The sequence below is a fragment of the Dasypus novemcinctus genome, chromosome 29 (assembly GCF_030445035.2).
Source record: "Dasypus novemcinctus isolate mDasNov1 chromosome 29, mDasNov1.1.hap2, whole genome shotgun sequence".
Classification (NCBI taxonomy): domain Eukaryota; kingdom Metazoa; phylum Chordata; class Mammalia; order Cingulata; family Dasypodidae; genus Dasypus; species Dasypus novemcinctus.
Genome location: NC_080701.1, coordinates 25,403,418 through 25,424,138, shown reverse-complemented (window position 1 = coordinate 25,424,138; position 20,721 = coordinate 25,403,418). Strand labels below are relative to the sequence as shown.

General features: G+C 49.8%; 1 protein-coding gene across 1 annotated transcript in view; it reads left to right on the top strand.

Moving 5' to 3' along the window:
- SFRP1 (secreted frizzled related protein 1) overlaps positions 1-20,721 on the top strand; it is a 46,288-nt gene that overhangs the window by 3,191 nt on the left and 22,376 nt on the right. The window contains exon 2 of the mRNA XM_004468694.5: positions 2,690-2,767. Coding sequence (XP_004468751.1) covers positions 2,690-2,767 — 78 coding nt within the window. The remainder of the gene's footprint in view (positions 1-2,689; positions 2,768-20,721) is intronic.

Sequence of the window (20,721 nt, the reverse complement as noted above, 5' to 3'; positions counted from 1 at the left end):
GGTTTCTGTGTACACTTTTGGTGTATTGGGCAGATCTTAGTGGCCCTGTGTGATTCAGGATAAACCTGATAATGATAAATGACTCAAAAGGCATCTTCCCCCCCACAGGCTGATACCCAAGCTGGGTCAGCATCGATGAGCGGTGAAGCAATTGTTCATTTCCCTGGAGAGCTACTTCTAAATCTTGCACTTCCAGTGAGCTCTGTAAAGCTCCCAGGCTCGTCGGTTGTTTCCTCTCCCTGCTAGGTTTTACTGATTCGAGTATGAACACATACTTTAGTTTTATTTTGTTGTTATTTAGGCATATTGGGCATTCAATCAATCAACCTGGCTGTTTTATTCACAGATTGCAGAGACTGCAGTGCTATCATGTTCTCCCTGCAGCCTTCCCTTCTCCATGCCTTAAGGAGCTGGCTGGGAAAGACGAGCTGTATGTGTGCATGCCAGGTTGTGCTTTGGTGTGTGTGTTGATCTTTAAAAATCCATGTAATCCTGATTCCAGGGTTGAGCTCTCCTCTCTTCCCCTTCAATAGTAATAAAACACAAAACCTTTCGGTTTCTCCTTTATGTGTGTGTGTGTGTTAGGCATGTTTTATATGTACCTTAAAGCAGTGATTTAGTTCCACTTCTCAGATGGATGACCTGGCAGATTTCTCCCACGGAGGCGGCTGCAAGGGCCCCAAGGGCCCACCGAGGAGGCACGGATTAATATTGCATGATACATTCCTGCTCCTTTCTGTGGATCAAGCTGCTCCAGAGTTGGCTGTAAGAAGAGTCGAGATGGAGGAAAGCCATGTTGAAAACATGCAGCCTCATCCCAACGGACTTGCCTCCACGAGAGGCACTCAAGTCCAGAAGTAGTTGGAAGGATTGAGGAAAATGCCCCCGGGGGGTGCAGGGCCCTTGGCTACTGTTCAGGTCAGGGGAACTGAGTGTGTCCAGAGGAGATGGTGTGTGTGTGTCACGAGGGGCGTTTGGGGCGGGGGGATGAACTTTATGTTCTCATAGCCCCGACCCTTTATCTTCTCCCAGACTTGCTTAAGATTGTATTCGTAGAACCTCACAATGCGGTAATTCCTATTTTCCACATTTTGATAACCTGGACAAGGGAAAGTCCAAAGCCCAGTTCACCTTCCTGGCCTTGCCAGGTTGGGAGATGTCCTCATCCAGCTTTTCTCCCCACGGAAGCGAGAACCAGAATGCAAAAATTCTGGGTGGATTTTCTCCTTTGTCAGAAATAGCACACAAGCTCAATTTCTGGGAGCAAAGCAAATGTCTATCCTCTGGGTCCCCAACATAGTCACCCTGTCTTCTGCTTGGAATGAGGTTCTTGCCGCACTGAGAATCCCCAGGGAGTCAAAAGACTACGGGGCGTGGCCTCTGCTGGGCCCGGCAGGGACCTGCTTGGAAGTGGGGAGTGGTGGAGTAGTGAGGGAGGGACGTTCCCGGCGTGGCCTCCTACTCAGGGGATCTGCCAGCTGTGGGCCAGCTGTGCCCTGGGGCAGCATGGCCCTGGGAGGGCTGGGCCACTCCCTTCTCTCCCCCCATCTTGGAAGGGTTTGCCCGTTTCACCGTGTGAGCCACGGAGGTGCTCAGGGTGTAGGAAGCTGAGGAGCTCAGCGCACCACTTCCAGCCAGTTTTCCACCACTCCCTGGGCTTCAGTTCTAAGGGGTAACTCGTCCGTACCTTTCAGCTCCAGCCACCTAGCCCAGTGTCCCGTGAGGGGCCAGAGGTACGGCGCCCTTAGAATGTCCTAATGCTTTCCTAGATCAGTGGGTAAGCTTCAAGTTGTTTGATAGCTGCTGCTGAAGATGATGACCTTCTGGAGCTCCCTCTGGGCTGCTTTCTCTGCGTCCTGCTGTTGCGGCCACCCTGCTTCCAGGAGCTCTCTCCTGCTTCCATGGCGGTTTGCCTTGGAGCAGGGGTTCCGGGCCAGCCTCGGCAGTGTCCTTCCGCTGGGGCTTAGCCGCGGCCCAGTGGCCTGTATGCCCCCCCCCGCCCCAACACACCTCCTCTTCAAAGAGCACTTCACAGTCACTCACGAAAGGGCCTCCCAAGAGTGTCCCTATGGCGCGCTGGCCTTCCATTTGGCAGCTCTTGCTGTTGCCACCTCCAGCACACACCGCGGCTGCCCCGGCGTCCTGCTCTGGCAGAAGCCCTCACTGGAGCAGCCCTTTGGGAGCGGAGTTTTCAGGGCCCTGGTGTTGGAGCTGGGGCTTCTGTCGTTGCTGCTTTCTTGGTTGGCACCTAGAGAGCTGGTCAGGTTGATCCGCCCTCATTTTGGATGTTGGAAATGGGAAAGGGGCAGGGATCAGAAGGGACTTTTTAAAGAGAAAAAGGACAGGAAACAAACAAAACCGAACTAGATCTTTTGGGTCTAAAAGCCAGCTTTCCCCAAGGACCCACAAAACCCCATCAACTCACACTTCCCAGAGCCTTGCCAGTACCTGGCACCAGACAGTGGTGGTTTATTTTGTTTAACAGCTCTAGCTCAGAAAGTTTCAAGGGTGTACCCTATGCCTGCTTGAACTCCTGGGCTCAAGAATTATTCTTTTTCAATTCTAAGGTACTCTTCAGAAATTCCAGAAGACCTTTCACTACTTTCAGCCTGTGCTGAGCTTGACCCCGGGGTGGTCCCCACACCCCACATTGCTTACAGCTCCCGTTTCTCCCCTTTATCTTTCCTAGGCACAACCGTGTGTCCGCCATGCGACAACGAGTTGAAATCTGATGCCATCATTGAACATCTCTGTGCGAGCGAGTTTGGTAAGCAAGTGCCCCTGGCCTCCTCTGTGAGGTTAGGAGTCCCTGCCTTCTCTCTGTCCCTGTTGTCCACAGAGAGCCTGCTGGTACATCTCTTTGGAGCTTTACATTCTCTCTCTGTCCTCATATGGCCGCTTCTCTAGAAGACTAGAATGGGTAGAAGAACTGGTCAGTTTTTATAAAAGTCGTTCTTCTGCCCTTCTGCGTGGGATCCCTGCACAGATCTGGGGGAGGGGCGCTGCTCTAGGACTAGAGGGAGGCAGGGCTGGGGGACAGCTTCTGGGGAGACTTGGAAGCTTCCAGGGGCACCGCCTCCCTCACCCTCACCGGCAGCTCTGGCCGGGCTTGGAGCCTCTCCGGGCTGGCTCTTTTTTTGCATCTACCCCTAGGTGTCAGCACTGCCTCACGCAGCAGCATCTGAAATGGCCCAAAGAAAGACTGACCACGGGGTCCCTTATCAGGCAGGGGGGTTGGAGGCTGGGTTTCAGTGCTGAGGGGATTCAGAGAAGGCTCCCCCCAGCCTGTTCTTCCAGGTAAGGAAAATCGATCTCCCCACAGTGGCCTGATTACATCGGGTTAAAAGAGAATTCGGAATCAGCACCTATAGCGCAAAGAGTAGGGCCGGGGAGCCCAAGAGGGGATTTTCAGGGATGGTTCCCTTGACTCTGGCCTGCGAAAGACCCAAATTCCAAACGCCCTGGGAATCTCTCCTCTGGGGAAAGTAAACGTAAGCCCCATCCTGGCTCCATTTTACGTGGATGCTGAGAAGTGGTTCAGTCCGGGCCCGCTTTGCAGGACAGAGTCAGCCCGAAGCTGAACCGTGTGTTCCTCCAATTCTTGGATGGTGTCTCTGAGCTTATATTTCTTAGAGAACTCTTATCAGGAAAAGCATCAAGGTAGGTCCTGTGAGTTTTCAGAGCTACCCCTTCCATGTTTTCATTAATTGAACACGACACAGTATATGAAAGGGCCCCGCACTGGTAAAATGCCCTGTCTAAATGAGCTGCACGTGTGTGCACACACAGGCAAGTTGAAGGAAACTTTGCGTTAGAACACACTTACCTTCTCGGGGCATTTGTGATTGTGAATGAAGATGGAAGTTGGAGAATTCAGACCCTTTGCCACCGGAGAGTGTCTTGAAAGTAACTACGGTTTGCGTGCTTTATCTTTAAATGCATTCCTGCAGGCCTCCTTTGTTCTCCTGGAAAGACAACAGAACCTGCAGAACAAACTCCACTCAGTACACATTTTGCTGCTTGTGTTTGAGTCCTGCCCCCTTTTCCTGTTGCCATTTTATATGAAGTTGAACAAAATTGTAGAAGGCACATGCAGCGATGGATGCAGGCTCTGTTTACCCTGCCAGCTAAGTGTGGTCACATTTGCTTCTTGATGTTAACACTCTGGCTTCATCAGGGGATGTCCAAGCTGGGCCGAGCCCTAGGGGTCTCCTGCTGTAAAATCTGTGGCTTAGCTTTCCATCCAAAAATAGGGTTGCAGGTCCTTCCCAGAGATGCCCTTGGACACAGAGAAAGCAAGACGTGAGTAAAGCTCCAACGAAGAAATCCTTGCGGGAAGCCTTTTGCTTTGTGGGGCAGGAAGAATCTGCTCAGATAGGGCTGTGATGCCTAAGAATTCTTACAAAGGATAACTAAGGGGCAGCTCTTTTAAATTTCATTGAGCCTCTTCAGCTATTCTAAATCAGAATACTCATATTTAGAAGTTGACCCCCTGACATTTCAGCAAATCCAGGAATCATATTTGGATAAGCTTCGAAGGATAATGATGCTTTATAGTTGCCTGACTTCTTTTGGGTTCATCTCCTAAGGGAAGAGTGATGCAAAACCTTGGGACTGCGTGTGTGGAGGTGACTGGCAAGTATTGCCTTGCAAGTGGGGAACTGAGAATTCAAGTTGTTCCATCATTTATTCATTCACGTATCCATTCATTCAAAAAGGTTTTGGTCATGGATAGTGGTGATGGTAACACAACATTGGGAACATAATTAACAGCCCTGAATTGTATATTTGAGTGTGGCTAAAAAGGGGAAATGTTAGGTTGTGTATATGGTAATAGAATAAAGATTTTAAAAAAGATAGGACCGTACAACACAATCAGTACCCCTTATTGCAGATGATGGACTGTAGTTAATAGTACAGTTATAAAAATGTTCTTCCAGGACTTGTAACAAAGAGACCACACTAATGTGAGGTATTACTCATAGGGCGGAATATGGGAACTCTGTATTTTATGCATTATTTTTCTGTTAACTTTAATGTATTTTCAAACAGCATTTATTAAGTTCAAATCACTATGCTAGGAGCTGTGACCCAAAAGCACCCAGAATAAATTTGCTTTTTCTAATCCTGACCAAACACCAGGGGTTGTCTAGAGAGTTGTGGAGTCATTTTATACCTCAAGGGCCATGGAGGGGGCTGTGGGAACCTACAATGTTATTATGGACCTGTGAGAAATGGATCCAGGCCTGTACGCTCAGAATCCTTGTTTGGAACGCACCAATCTGAAATTGTCATTGGCTCTCCTCCTTACTCCCGCAAACGACCACCCAAATTCTGGCACCCTGGCGTTTCATGGCAACTAGTTAGACTAGAGACATTCCCTGGAAGTGGGCTAAAGAGCCAAATCTTGGGAAAGAATTTGAATGTGGTCTAAAAGGGGCTCAGAATACTCACCTGGGATTGGACATCCTTTATCCACCAAAGTAGGTGCCTGCTAATCTGCATGCCACCTCCTTCCTGCTTATAGGAAGTGAGTAGGTATGTCTTATTTAAATAGCAAGCCGGGGCTTTTTTGGAAATGTGTCCCTTTAACCCTGAGATTATTTTCCTCTGGGGTTGATAGAAGTTTTGAGTTTTTCCTGGACCTCAGAGGTCGTCTTAGCAAGTCAACTTATTTGATAAGTAAGGGATCTGACTTTCCCAACTAGATTTCTTTTTTTCTGCATCGTGCTGCCTCCTTCTTAAGAGAAGATGAATGCCAGCTAGGAGCTGGTGTACAAAATGGCTTTGCCCTTGAGCTTCTAGTTGGAGCAAGAGGCACTTGTCTCCTAAGCACAGGTATGGGGTTGATCTGTGACAGATTTCTTTGATCTGGATGCAGTAGAGGCTTTTCTGTTTGTTTGCGATATTCTTATAAAACAATAAGTAGGTTTTTCTTTCTCTCTCCTTCTGCAGGGATTGAGCTTAGCCCTGCTCTTCTCAGCACCTTGGAGAATGCAGCCCTGTTGAAAAACTTGCTTCCTAACCCAGTTCAGTTCAAGTCAGTGGGGCAGTCAGCCACGCTGATGGGATTCAGTTAGGAAACAAAGAAATGCAACCATCCAAGCTGACACACAATAGAGAAGAAAAAGACGGTTTGACTCTCTACTTCAGGGATCAGACTTAGCATTAAGTGGCCCTGACATCCCCAGTGGGAAGATCTCAGGTTGCTGAAAGGTTCTCTCTGAGCTCCAGGAACAAAGTGCGCATTCCTTCTGGGTCAGCACGTACCCTCGCCCTCCCACCATGCACCCCAGCGCTCCTGCAGCCCCCGTGGGGCTGGCATGCCCAACCCATTACCATCTCCCCTGGCAGTGCAGTTTTCACTCTCTGGTAGGTCTGCTTGGATACTCTATTCTCCATCCCTGTACTGCAGCCCCTCAGTTCAGAGCACATTTTTTCCCCCCAACAGGGAAAAATCATCAGTAGAAACACCTGTGTGCTGATGCTCAGGAATGCAGCTGGATCAGCCTGGATCAAGTACCAGATGTGGGAAACCCAAAGTTGGATGGGATGGTCTTTGAATTCAAGATGGCAGCCCGCCGGCCAGCTGTGCTTACATTAGGATGCACTGGTCTGGCTTTGCTGCTTTTTGGTTTCTCTCTGCTTTTCAAGTGAGAAATTCTTGTCCTGCTGTATGATAACAGGGTACTGCTCTTAAACTGGTCAGTTTGGAATTTGACCACACCAATAATCTTGTTAACAACTCAGTGCCCACAGGTCATCATTCCTTCAGGTTGGTTTATTCCAGAGTTGTGAGGATGATTTATATAATTGCTGTGAAACTAGGACCCCCACCTGCAGCCACCGTCTCTAGCTGCTTCTCCAGAATCTGTAAACACCCTCAAGCTTTTCTGGCAGAAATTTGCATTACGATCTACTTTTATTAACACAGTTGTACTGGCTTCTCCAGTTTTTCGATCTTGAGAGTTCAGGTGGCAACTTCTTCAGCCCAGGCTTTCCGTGCTGTGGAAAAAAGAGTTCTTTGCCCCCAGAAATTTTCCTTGCCTTCTGGAAGGAATTTTTTTTTCCGTTTATATTTATACCTTTCCTCATAAAGAGTAAAACTGTACTTTCAACTCTGAAATTAGCCAAATAGGAAAGAAAAGAAACTCAGTACTCACTGTTAGCCTTTGGGAGTGTTTCCTAGAAAACAATATTTTCTGAGATCCCTGAACCTTCACTAATCTCTTTCTGCCATCCTCTTCTTCCAGACTATCCCGATGGTGCTATTGTTTGCAAGCAGAATGTTTTACTCTGCAGGGCAATTAGGTATCTTGCAGAAAGTGGGCTCAACCTTTCCAAACTAAACCTGTATTTGCTTATTGGAGAGAAGGAAAATCTGCCAGCACAGTAATTGCAAGCAACGCCATTTTTTACTAATCTAAGAGGCCCGATAAAAGCTTGTCAAATCACAAGGCATGGCAGGGCTATGGATATTGGACATCCCCTTTTTTTAAAAACAAAAGAAAAAGAAAACTCCTTTCCAAGCAAATATGTGCAGCTCTTTTATTAAGTTCAAGGAAAACTACATGCCCCTGGTTCGGGTGACTGAGCATATATGTTTATATAAGTGAAAAAAGCAAAAATAAAAGCCGTGTCATCCAGAAATGTAGTTTAGCCAAGGTAAAATTAAGTAGACATGGGAGAGAACTGTTACCCTGGGGTGGAGTTGGCAGGCTGAAAAAGCCTGTTTTTTTATTTTTTATTTTTTTATTATTATTGTCATTGAAGATACCTAAAATATATATCCCATTCAGGTATGTAAATGCTTAGGATGAACTGTTACGGAGTTTCACATGTATGAAAACCTGGGGCCAGACCTTTTGGTAAGTGCCCTGGAAGTATAACCCACAGCTCCCTGCCTGGGTCCCATTTGAAACAGTCTTCCCATGCCCTGGGATGGGTCATACTGCACAGAGGACACAGCTAAACCAGGAGCCTTTGAGGCGGTGGGCTGAGTTTGTGATGTCGGTGACCAGGTTGGATCATGTCTGAGCAGACCCTGGAAAACCTGGGGGTCTGGCCAGAAGCCCCGGGCTCTGGGCATTTTGTGCTGAGGTCACAGGGGACCGCTTTGCACTCTGAAGCCATGTTGAGGAACCACGAGGAAAGCCTGGGAAAAGAGCCAAATTGCCCCCTCTGGTGAGCTCGGTGCATCCTTTCTCCATCTCTAATTTTCTCTTGGCTCTAACTGTGCCAGGAAGGTACTTATTTAAGGCAGACTTCAATGAGAAACATATTTCTTTAGCTTCTTTGTACAAGGGAAGGTATATTGAAGTAGAAGAAAGGACACAAATTCAGGATCCATGGATGGGGCATGATGGCCTCTGGAACTGAGTTCAAATCCTCCTGCCACTGTAGGAAGGCTCTGCAACACTAGGCAAATCTCATAGCCTCTCCAAGCCTCAGTTTCCCTCTAAGAAATGGCAACGGATACTCAGTTTACAGGCTGCGTTTACAGATGATAAGGTGTCTGTAAAGACTCCGGCACACAGACTGCACTGGGTGAATGTTCATTTCAGTGTTGGTTTCAGGGACAGAAGTTAACCAGCCGTCTCTCCCGGGCAGGCGAGGCCTCCCTTTGTGGCATCACCAAAGTGAGGGGCGCCTCTCAGAAGTTCTTCTGTCCTTCCACTCTCAACGTATTTACTTAGGTTTATTTAAATGGAACCCTGATTTCAGCCCTTCCCCTCTCTTTGTACCATGATGGAATGATTAATTTGCTTTGTCCTAAGACAGGCGTGGGTTCAGCAGTGGCTGATGCGTGGCCTCTCACTTGTGGCAAGGCCTTCCTCCCTCCAGTGCTGATCAGGGGATTCCTTGGGATGGTCAGTTGCCAAACCGTGTGGCTGAGAGGCCCTCTGGAGGACTCCCCAGTTTCTTGCAATTCTGTGATTCTCTGGTTGCCAGTGGCCCTGCCCCATTTCCTAGCTCTCTACCTTTTGCTAAAGGCATAAAAGATTGTGGCAAGTGGGAGGAAGGAGAAGGATTTCCTTCCAGTTCACTCTTGCTCTCTGAAGCTTTTCAGGGGTGAGGTGGAGAAAGAGGGAAATGGCACGAGGCAGGCAGCTGCTCGCCGCCCACCCCACTTTGGGTGCTGGGCTGCTCATCCAAACCACTTTGCCATTCTAAAGAGAACGCAGAGTGGATGGGACCACAGAGCTTAGCCCGTCCGGTCTGCCCTCATTTCACAGATGGAGGAAAATCAGGCTCCGATAAAGGAGTTAGTCATTTCAGACGACCGCGGCCTGGCGTCCCTCACAATTTTCGTTTCCCTCAGTGTACTGGGCCAGATGCCACACCCGAGTTTCTTCATGTCCTCTCATGCCCGTCCACTCCCACCCTGCCAGGAATGCCAGAGGAAGCTCCCCGAGAAGAGGGCAGCCAGTGTTCCTGTACGACTTTCAGAGTTTGTGGACGTTAGATGGACGGACGTGGGTGCCTAGCAAGAAGGAGCTTGGCCGGCGCGCGTTTCCTTCTTCCCGGAGAGGCAGGCTGGGCAGCAGGGAGAATGTGCGTGGGTCAGACAGACTTGGATTAAATCCCGACCCTATAAACGGAGGCAACTATGCGAAAGCCTCTCAGCCTCCCTGAGCCTATTTCCTCGTCTGCAAAATGTGGAGAGTAATTTTTACTTTCCTGTATTCTGGGGAGAATTGGATTGCTCAATTGTGTAAACTTCCTGGATTGTAGGCGCTGCTCAGTTCGTGATGATTATATCTTCTTAGTGAAAAGAATTGTTCCAGAAATGGCAATTAGGCTAGAAAGGAAGATTCTCGAACTCAGGAAATCAGCATGTTTAGGAAAAAAAATTGGAAAGTGGAATGGCATGTCCTGGTTAATTCTCTGGTTAATGGGATTAAACTGATAACGCCTTTTAAATAAAACCATTTTGGAAAAAAATTTAAAAGCTTTCTACAGCTTCAGAGTGTTACAGTTTAAAAAAAAGAGAGAGATGAAATCTGTGTTAGATGACACCCTTAAGTCATTGTAAAGGTGGAAGACATCAAACAATCCTAACTGCAGAATACAAGGAGCTTTGATTGAATATGCACCGATTTCAGAACATGCTCGCAGCAGAGTTTTGCTTTGTGTTTCGGTGTGTTTTAAAACTCTTATTCCTAATGTGTTTTTCTGTTCATCACTTATTGGGGACTGTTTAAGGGAGATTTTTAGAATACTTTTGTGCTGTTTTACTTTCCTATACCCTTTTTGCTCAAGTATTATCTCTAGCCTTTTTCTTTCTTCTCCAGCTGCTGCCTTTAAATAAAAATAGGCTATATTCAGAAGCAGAAGAGAATTTAAATATTGGTCAGTTTCTTTCAGTGTTACAGAAAGGGGCCGGAAGCTCCAACCTGAAGATAGTGAACAAATGGCCAAAGAAATGTCAGGCCCTTGCCCTGCCCCAACCTGCTTCGAGGAGCCACTTAAACATGCATTAGCTTCGGAAAGCTTCTCAAAGGCCTACAGATTGCGCTTGAAATCTTTGTTTAGTCTTTGAGGAACACTGTCACACGGATGATTTATCAAAGAAAGTTGTTTATCTGGCAGTAAAATAAACTCTGGGCCTGTTCAGACTAAGATTTCCCGTGAATTTCTACCAAGGTAAACACTGGTAACTGGCAGGTTGCAAATTCCGTGTGAAAGCCAGACACATACAATAAATATTTGAACTGCAGCTTTGCGGCGGAAGAGGCCCTGCCTGCCGGTAGCACAGCGCTGTCACTCCCGCTGTGCCCAGGAGGACCTGGCACCACGGCCTGCCGGCCGGGCCACCAGGAAGCACGGGCAGCGCCCGGCTCTGCAGGAGCCAGCCCTGCTGCATGGGTCTCCCGGGTCTGAGGGCCACTTAGTGCTGGCAGCTGGGACATCCGGGTGCCGAGGGCAGGGGGCCAGGGTGGGGGGACTCTCAGGACGGCTTCCCTTAGCATCACACAAACAGCCTTGTGGTGAGTTATGGGGGAGGTGAACCAGAAGCAGCCGCCTTGGGTTTCTTTGCAAATAGACATTTGTTGAACCAGATTGGCTGGGGGGGACAGAGGGGATACTGGATGTGTGGGGCTGTGGGGCAGGGAGCTGGGGCCAGGCCACGGCGGGAGGGTGTGAGATCACCCCCCGAATCGGGGAGCTCGGTTCATCTTGGCGGAAATGGCTGTCGGTGTTTCCCAAGACCTTGGCTTTGCTCGCTGGTGGTTGTGCGGGACGCAGCTGGGAATAAAGAGGACGGCCCCGGCGCTGGGAGGCTGCAGGACGAAGTGCCCTGCGCGTGAGCAAGTGGGTGAGCAGATGAGTGGTGATGACGGGAAAGAGAAGACAGGTCGCTTTCTCCGTCTCTAACAGGGCGATGGTGTGGGGGTTCACGGTGAGTTTTCAGGGAGGGACCACTGAGTAGTAAATGGCTTGTTCTCAGACACTCCTTCCTGGAGGTACCTCCAGTGACTTCAGCGCTTCGGCGGTCCTTGTGTCGTACTTCCTTGGTGATGCCGGGCCAGGGCTGGGTGGTAGAGGAGCTGCTGGCATGTGAGGCCAGGCTCTAGGGATCTAACCTTAGTGTGCAGGTAACAGATGGGTATTTAAGAGAATGACAAGAGGATTTTCTTTTTTTTTTAAGGTCCCAGGGCCAGGGATTGAATCCCGGACCTCATACATGGGAAGCCGGCACTCAACCACTAAGCCACATGGGCTCCCCTGAGTTGGTTTTTTCGAACGTCTGTTTGCTTGTTTGTGTTTTGGTTTTTAGGTCTGGGAAGCAGGCGCTCCGCTGCTTGAGCCTCATCTGCTCCCCAGAGGATTTTCCTTAGGGTAGAAATGAAGGGAAAGCACTTACACATTCTGAAAAGGTGTCGGCGAGTTTATAAAGAGATACCCTAACAGTACTTTGACAGCAGGGCGGATAATTAGGAAACAGCTTTCTTTCCTAAACGATGTTCTCACTCGTCCAGGCAGAATTATCGGAGGGATTTTCTCTCTGTTGTTTCCTTTAGCCCTTCTATAAGCTTTCTCCCCAGGACACTTCCTTTTTGGACTTCCTCAGATGTGTTCTCTTCTCTTTGTAAAAGCCCTTTGAAAATTAGTTTGCACTGGTGTGTCTTGCACAGCAGATCAGTTCAGCCTTTGGAGATAGCTTTGTGGCTGAAGGAAATCCCCGTTTCTGTGCCTGGGGCACCAGCGCTGTGGGCCGGGAATAAGGACTTTAAACCCTTAGAAACAGCTGGTTCCTGCAGGGCAGGTTCCCACTGCAGCAGGGGTCCACGTGGGTGCTGCGGAGCAGCCGGCGATGCAGCTCTCTCGGCCACAGGCGCTTGTCCCTGCTGCAGGAGTGCCAGCAGAGGCTGCTTGTGTTTCTTCCTTGCTTCTGTGAGCCACGGCTCCATGCAGGGACCTGGTTCCCATCCTCAAGAAATTTAAGACTCTAATGGGTGAGCCAGGCCTTGGGCGCGCTTGTTTGGTGCTGTTCACCAGTGACTTCACGGTGTCAACGGTTCCAACTCCCAGGCCTGAGGGAGGAAGGGCTCTTCTGTGGGGGCTGGAGAAACTGGTTTCCTGGAGGAGATGCATTTTCTAACTGTCAGGATGAAGAGCAAATGGAGAAAATAAAGAAGGCATTTCCGGGCATGGGGAGATTAGGGCGGGGAAAGGGCATTAGGCCTCAGACCCAGGAGTCATTCTTCAAGATGCAAAACCCAATTCAGGTACACAAATACAGGTAAGGATGATCCTCTGTCAGTTCCAGCAGCTGACTCGGCCTTCTGGGTCAGCGCTGGGGCCCTGACCACAAACTTGGGCCTCGGAGCCCGAGGTGGGATGGGAGGAGTTAGGCTATCTGCTTAGCCACTGCCTGTGTGCCATGACCCCTGTGCTGTTGGAGGGACCAGGCGTCTCACAGCCGTCACTGCTCTAGCCGTGGCCATGGGCCACGTCGGAGATGCCACCTGAGCAGGGCGAGGCTGCGGGAGGGAGAGAGGTCAGGCCAGCAAGTACTAGTTGTCTGCCCCTGGCAAGGTGCTGAGAAGTGGAAGGGCAAGACGGAGCCGAGGAGGGCAGCCTCTGACCTACCACATGACCCTCAGCCCCTCTGACCCTGAGCAAGCAGGGCTAGCTGGAAAGAGTCACCGGTTTTGGTTTTGTGCTGACATGCAGAAGCCCGAAGAAAAGGGCAGCTTGCATACTTGCCAGGTGCCAAGCACTGCTGGGCCAGCACCCAGCCTCTCTCTTCTTTACTCTTAACACGTATTTGTTGTTTTTTTTTTTAAGATTTATTTATTTATTTAATTTCCCCCCCTCCCCCTGTTGTCTGTTCTCTGCGTCCATTTGCTGCGTCCTGTTTCCTTGTCCGCTTCTGTTGTCATCAGCGGCATGGGAAATGTGGGCGGCGCCATTCCTGGGCAGGCTGCACTCTCCTACGCGCTGGGCGGCTCTCCCCATAGGCGCACTCCTCGTGCGCAGGGCTCCCCCACGCGGGGGACATCCCTGGGTGGCGCGGCACTCCCCGCGCGCACCAGCACTGCGCATGGGCCAGCCCCACACGGGTCGAGGAGGCGCGGGGCTTGAACCGCGGACCCCCCATGTGGCAGACGGACGCCCCAACCGCTGGGCTAAGTCCGCTGCCTCGTATTTGTTTTAAAACAGGTGTGATGTGTGTTTCCCAGCCCTCCCCCCCCTCCCCAATCTAACCATCCACAGGCATCATGCACTCTTGCATAGATTTAATTCAACAGACAATTGTTTAGGTTCTACTGTGTACCAGGCCCTGCTTAGACCTTACACTCCATTTACTGACTTTGGAATCCTCATCCAAAGAGGTTTTTGTTGTGCAGATAGAAGTATTTGTATCATTTCTTCCTGGAGCCGGGGAAGGAGGGACATTGTCATAGTCAAAGCCAAAGAGGACAGCTGTGGAAAGAGCCATTCCTGTTCCCTCTTAAGCGTTGTGCAAGCTCCTCTTCCTTCTGGATGCTCTGAACTCTGAATTGAGTCCTTGGCAAGGAAAGTAAGACCTTAGTTCTCTTGACGATTGCTCACACCTGTGCTCATGAGTAGAAGTAGGGGAGCTTTCTAGAAGGTCAAATCAGTCTGGTTCCATGTGGCCTTTGACTCGTATTCTGAGTGAGGAGCCCTGCATGGAGCTGGAGAGCACTCCACTTCATCATGCCTGGTCTGACTGCCTGGAGCTGGTGAGTTTGGAAGTGGGGCTGGGAGCGGCCAGGCGTCTATGGTGAGCTCATGGGAGGACCAGGGCACCTGGGCATCCCCATTCCTGGGGCTGGCTCTTGGGAGCACAGCGACCCAATGGACTTAATCATGGGTTAGCATTAGAGATGTAATAAGGTTGTTAGCTGAGCTGAGGCTGTGCCATATGCTCAGCGTTGGTTACTGGACTTCAAAGAATGATTGGAATATGGCTCTTGCCCTCAAAGGACTTGACATCTGGATGGGCTATGGAGAAGGATATGCTGTGTGATTAAATGCTGTGTGATTAAATGCTGCCTTTTTTGCACTGGCTCAACATGGAGGAGCCATCTGGCTATAGAGGAAGGAACAGTTCTTTTGAGGAAACCTACAGAAAGGAGATGCATTTGTACTGTGTTCTGTCAGGCAGAAAAAATGGGCATAACAAGTTTGTTCCAAGCAGAGGGCCCAAGAGGATAAAGACATGGAAGTGTGACATTTCTGGTGTATTGGAAGTAGTGAATCTCTCTGTGGTTAGCAGATGGGGTGTATGGTGGTGAGTGTCTGGAAATGAGGTTGGCAAAGCAGCCAAAGGCCACTTGTGAAGGACCTTGACTACCAGGCTAAAGAATGGAAAGTCTGTCCTGCTGGCAGTGGAGTGTCATCAGGATGCTGTGTTAAAATGTCTGTGGCAGTTTGAAGCTTTTGTGGACCCCGAAAGTTATGTCCTTAGAGCTAATCCAGTCCTGTGCATGTAAACCTGCAATAGGTGGGGCCTTTTGATTAAATTAGTTCACTTAAGAGACTTTGATTAGATTGTATGACCCAGGGTGGGTCTTAATCCTCTTACTGGAGTCCTTTATAAACAGAAGAATAAAAAGCTACAGAAGCAGAAAAAAACTGCAGAGACAAAGGCGGAACCCAGAGGCTGAGAGCTAAGACCCCAGGAGCCAGAAGCTGAACTCAACCGAACAGAGGAGCTGAGAAGAAACCACTCTAGCCAGAAGCTGAAAGTAATGAGCCTGGAGGAGACGGGAGAGGCCAGTGGACACTGCCATGTGCCTGGTTGCCCACAGCTGCAACTCTGGGGGAAAGCATCTCTGATGAGGCCTTGACTTGGACACTTTCACAGCCTCTGAACTGTAAGCTCCTAAGTCAATAAATCTCCATTGTAAAAGTCAACTCATATTGCTTTGGCAGCCTTTAGCAAACCAAAACAATGTCATTAACATCTTAAAAGAGGACCTCAAAAAAAAAAAAAAAAGACAACTTCAAAGAGAAGGTACTCATCCATCTAAAGTAATGAAATACTAGTGGCAGGACTTTAAGCCTCAGTGGGTGAGATGTTTTTGGCCAGAAGAGCCTTGCGGGTGAGGGTGAGGAGTGGGGAGAGAGCTGGTCCTCAAGTCACATCCCTTATGAGATGCAGGGCAGGGCAGTGCTGGCTGGGTGGAGGCCACCCACTTGAGGGAACCTTAGAGAGGCTGGACTGGGGAGGTCAGCAAAGCTGCTCCAGCAGCCAGGGCAGGGAATGTGCTGCAGTCAGGGCCCTGGGAAGCCTTTGTTCTGGGTGTGCGGAGCGCGAGCCAGGGCCTGCAATCAGCTCATACTTGGGTCACCGCAGAGCTGGTTATTACCAAGAGCCGTCGTCATTAGGCAGTGTCATAAATTGCCCTGATTTTGCTCTCCAGACCTTGTTAGTGGCCCAAGCAGGCAGCAAAAGGCAGCACTTCTGGAGCCAGCCCATAACTGTTGGACTGGTAATGGGATTTGGCAGGGCCTGAGGGGCCGGGTCAGCTCAGGTGTTTGGGGGGGTTCTGGAGGAGGGAGGTGAGCGGGGCTCGTTGAGGGACATGGGGTGATGCATACTGATGGACATGGGCATGTTTCTGTCTGTGAGGCGTGAGTGTGGATGCATGTGCGTAGTTGCCTGCTGTTGTGGGCTGTGTGCATGAGCACGTGTGTGTGTTGGTGTTGGTGTGTGCACAGCCCATTTGTTTGGAGAGCATGAGCCATGCCAGCCAAGTGCTTGCATAGCTAATAGGAACACTTAATCTTGACTGGCTAGGTCAGAGGCGTACTCCTTTCCCACTGCTTCAGAGAGAGGCCTTCCAGAACACACTGCTGATTGTCCTTACTCAGGAAGGGCCTTAGAGAAGCCCGTGACGGCTCTGCCACAGCGCCGTCATGCAAACCAAGGGCCATCTTTGTAAGCTGGGGGTCACTCCTGAAGTCTTGGGTGTTTTGTTTCTTACTCCAAATGCCAAAATGGGCCTGTTTTGTTTAGTTTTTAGTGTTTGTGGCAGGTCCATTTAGAATGGCTGGTTCTTCAAGCAGGAATCACTTCCTGGGCAGATTTCAGTGGCCAGCAGGGATTGTCATAAAGGTTTGGTGAAATTCTTGGGATTTAAGAAGTATATTGGAAAGAACATGCATCACCTTAGAAGTCATGCGGATCTGAATTCAAGGCCTGGTTCTACCACCTACTTAGTTACCTTCGGCAAACCACTATCTTTTCTGTGACTCAGTTTACCCACCCATTAGAAAACAACAAAGCAAACTTCAGGGGTGGGTGATAAAATATGATGTGACAGAAAATAACACAGATTCTGGAATTCTGGGATCTAATGACAGGTCTGCCACTAGCCAACTTTTCGATTATGGGCCAACCCCTGTTTTCTTAAGCAAAATGAATGTGTCACCGCAAGCTCCTTCCTCTGAAATTGAATGGTTTTGTTCTGCAAATACTCTGACTTGGGTTCTTGATATAGTACCCTTGTTGGCACCTCTCTGCTCCCCAGGCCTCTCCACTGGGAATACCTGGGCTTCATCTTGGGCTTCATCTTAAGCACACGTGGAAGAGAAGCCTGTGTCTAAGGAGATGGAACAGGTGGAAAGTGCCTTGGCCATACCAATTGAGGAGTTGAGTTTGGGTTGGAGGTGGGGGCTGTAGGAGCACCGCAGAGGGCAGTGCATTGTGTCCCTTGCAGATCAGCATTCTTTGGCTGGGGTCTCAGTGTCTGTTTTCTTTTAAAAGATTTATTTATTTATTTAATTCCCTCCCCTCCCCCGGTTGTCTGTTCTCTGTGTCTATTTGCTGCGTCTTGTTTCTTTGTCCGCTTCTGTTGTTGTCAGCGGCACGGGAAGTGTGGGCGGCGCCATTCCTGGGCAGGCTGCTCTTTCTTTTCACGCTGGGCGGCTTTCCTCACGGGCGCACTCCTTGTGCGTGGGGCTCCCCCACGCGGGGGACACCCTTGCGTGGCACGGCACTCCTTGCGCGCATCAGCACTGCGCATGGGCAGCTCCACACGGGTCAAGGAGGCCCGGGGTTTGAACCGCGGACCTCCCATGTGGTAGACGGACGCCCTAACCACTCGGCCAAGTCCGTTTTCCTCAGTGTCTGTTGATCCTGACTGCATCCTCCTCTTCTTGGTGGCACTCATATTTGGGGACCCTCTCCTGAAAGTCTTCTGAGGTTCTTCTCCCTGGTGCTTACTCAGAATCCCCAGGATGGACTGCACAGGGACCTTTTTGTCTGCATGGGCTGATAGAGCCAATTGAAAAGCAGTCATGAAACATGAACCAGTGACTTTCTAAGGTTTCAGAATTGGATTTTAGTTCCAGCTCCATAATTTATCAGTCATGTAACCTTGGCCAAGTCCATTTCTCCGTCTCAGTTTTCTCTCCTGCCAAATACGAATAAATCATACATGCTGCACAGAGCTTGGAGACATCATGAGATTGTATCTTAGTGTCCTGAAGACTAGAGAGTACAATTCACAGCTAACAGGTTGTTACATACCCTTTGGCAGCTGCGCACAAGTACCATCCTACACCTCTCCTTGACATCTTTAGGAAAGGCTTTCTGTTCAAGTAGGGGCTGTTGACATGCCCAGCATGGTGTTTTTATCCCCTAAAGCCTGTATAACATGATCCATATACTTGGATTAAAAAAAAAAAAAGTAAAAGAAAGCGTGAATACATTTTACAGATATACCAAATCAGAACCAGCATAGTAATGTTCGTGTTTTCCTCAAAAGACTTAAAAACATCTTAGAGGTTATTAAAATACAGGCTAACCTAACTCCTGAACATCTTTGTGGGCTCACAAGGGGAGCAGATAGGAATAAAAACTGAGGAACTAAGCATTGGTTGGGAGAAGCCACTTGGAAAATCTAGGATTGAGACTTTGTGACAGCCTCACCCCCAGGAGGGTCCAGTGCCCATTAAAAACCCTGGTATGGATGTGATACACCTTTGGGGGCCTTAGCCTCCACTGGTGAATGTGATCCGGTACTTTGTTTCCTCCTCACCATGTGTGGAATGAGTGCTCAGCATTCCCTTGGCCCCTGGTGGCCGAAGGCAGATATTTTGTGTTACCAGGACCTTTGAGGTGGGGGAAACTGAGTTGCCAAGCCATTGTTTCTGGATATTGAGGTGTTGGGTTGGGTGTTTGCCATTTTCCCAGGAGCCTGGCTAATCTCCATATCCTCTCTTCAATAGGACAGGCTTGTGTGTTTCCAGATGTCTGTCTTCTAGGGGTACAGGTGTCACAAGGAAAACTTTGAGTGACCGGAGACTTCCTAGTCTGGCAAAGGGAAGACTTGTTCTGGGTGGCTTTGGTAGAATATGGCTTGTTGAGGAAATAAAAACCTTGCTCAACAAAGGGATGTGTTGCTTTGTCAGGTAGTGGGGCTCCCTTTACAGTGTCCATTCAAAGGCTGGATGGCCTCTTGCCTGAAATACCTTGGAAGCCTCCGTTTGGCAGGAAGTCAGAAGACAGGGCACCTGTGATCCCCTACAAACCTGCAGATTCCATGAGTCAGTGATTTTTGAAGCAACTGCCATTTGCCTGCCCACCGATGGCTTCTATCCTGGAGATGGCTGGGTTTGCGGGTGAACCTTTCTTCTCTTGGGGTAGAAGGTGATTTTCTGGAGGAATGCAGAGAACTAAATTGGGGTCCCCCAGCACACTCTATCAGCTATTTAGGAACCCCACCCTTGAAATATGTTTCCTTCCAGTCCCTGGCCACACGTGTAGATACTCTCTTCAGTGAGGAAGGAGAGGGCTCCTGGGTGTGCAAAACCAGAACCTCAAAGTCATTCTGAGTTGAACGCTTCAAGGTGAAGAGCAGATGACTTGCAGCACCCCATTGGTCATGACTTTGGGGAATGGCCCCCACTTGCCAGCAAAGAGGCCTGGAGGATGTGACTTAAAATCCAGGCCCTGGGCATGGTCTCCTCTTTCTCCTTCTCTCCTCCTGCCCTGTCTTCCATACCAGCAGGACCATCTGATTCAACCCCCACTCCCTGTGCCTCCCTTGGTATCAGTTTTCCTGGTGATATTTTTTAACATCCTTCTTTTTTTGCCTTCACAATTGTATGACTGTGTGTGTGTCTGGGCTGGGGGAGGGTGATGAGAAGGTTGAGCATGGAGCTGTCAGTCCGCTGGGTCAGGAGTAAAATCAATACCCCCTGTTGACTTTTCTCTGTGACTGACAGCTCTTTGCCTGGAGCCTTCTTCTCTTACAGCCTTAATGTGTCTTCTGGCAGATTTCCTTGTTTTGAATGATTATTCGAAGAAGAGAACAGGCCAGCTCAGGAAGAAACGACGGGGTTTTCCCTACTTTTTCTCATCGTCTCCATCCCTGTCCCCTGCTTCCTGATGCCCTTTGAGAGTTGGGTTGGTGAGAGTTGTCTGATCAGGGCCGGCAGAAAAATCCCTGTGATCCCACCTTGCCCTCTGGCTTCCTTAGTAGGGGAAATCTGGGGTGGAGGTGAGAACCTGCCTGTTCTCCTGTGGGGCCCTCAGCTTGGCGCTTCCTGGGAGTACCGCAAGAAACTGCCACAGGACACCGCCCAGCTACTTCTGAGGACGCCTGGATGGATCGTTGTCCTCTCCTGGCCTGAGCACGTGGTGGCATGAGGTCTGTGAACCGAGTCCTGGGGCTGCTCTCTGACGTCAGCACGCACAGGAGCACATCCTCTGTCCTGGGTCCCTACCTGATCCCAGAATGCTCGGAGCTCAGCAGGGCAGGGACACTCCTGGACAAAGCCCTTGGAGAGCTCACGGAGTGTTTGCTGAGTTGGAAGGGGTTGAGGGCTGGGTTGCAGCCCCACTGTTCTATCTGATTGGGGGGCCCTGGGGATGTGGGAGGGGGGCCAGGTGGTTCTCCTGGAAGGGGGTGGGCAGGGGTGGCCGAGGGGCCCCTGGACCCTTGCTTTCCTCTCTACCACAGCCACGTTTCTTACAGGAAATGGCTTATCTGACAGTGAACAGGGGTGGACTTCTTCAGCCTGAAGTGGGGCTCAGTTTTTCTGGTTTTTTGGCATTTTGTTCTGGCATCGAAACGGAGAGGATTGCTTGCATTTGGAGCAGGAGGAGAGAATTCCGGAGCTGTTTGATCCAATGGGGCTGGGGGTCACCCTTCTGAGACAGAATGTGTGAGGAAAACAGAAGTGAGGGGGGAAGGGACGCTTGGGGATTTCGGGAAGGAGGACCCACAGTGG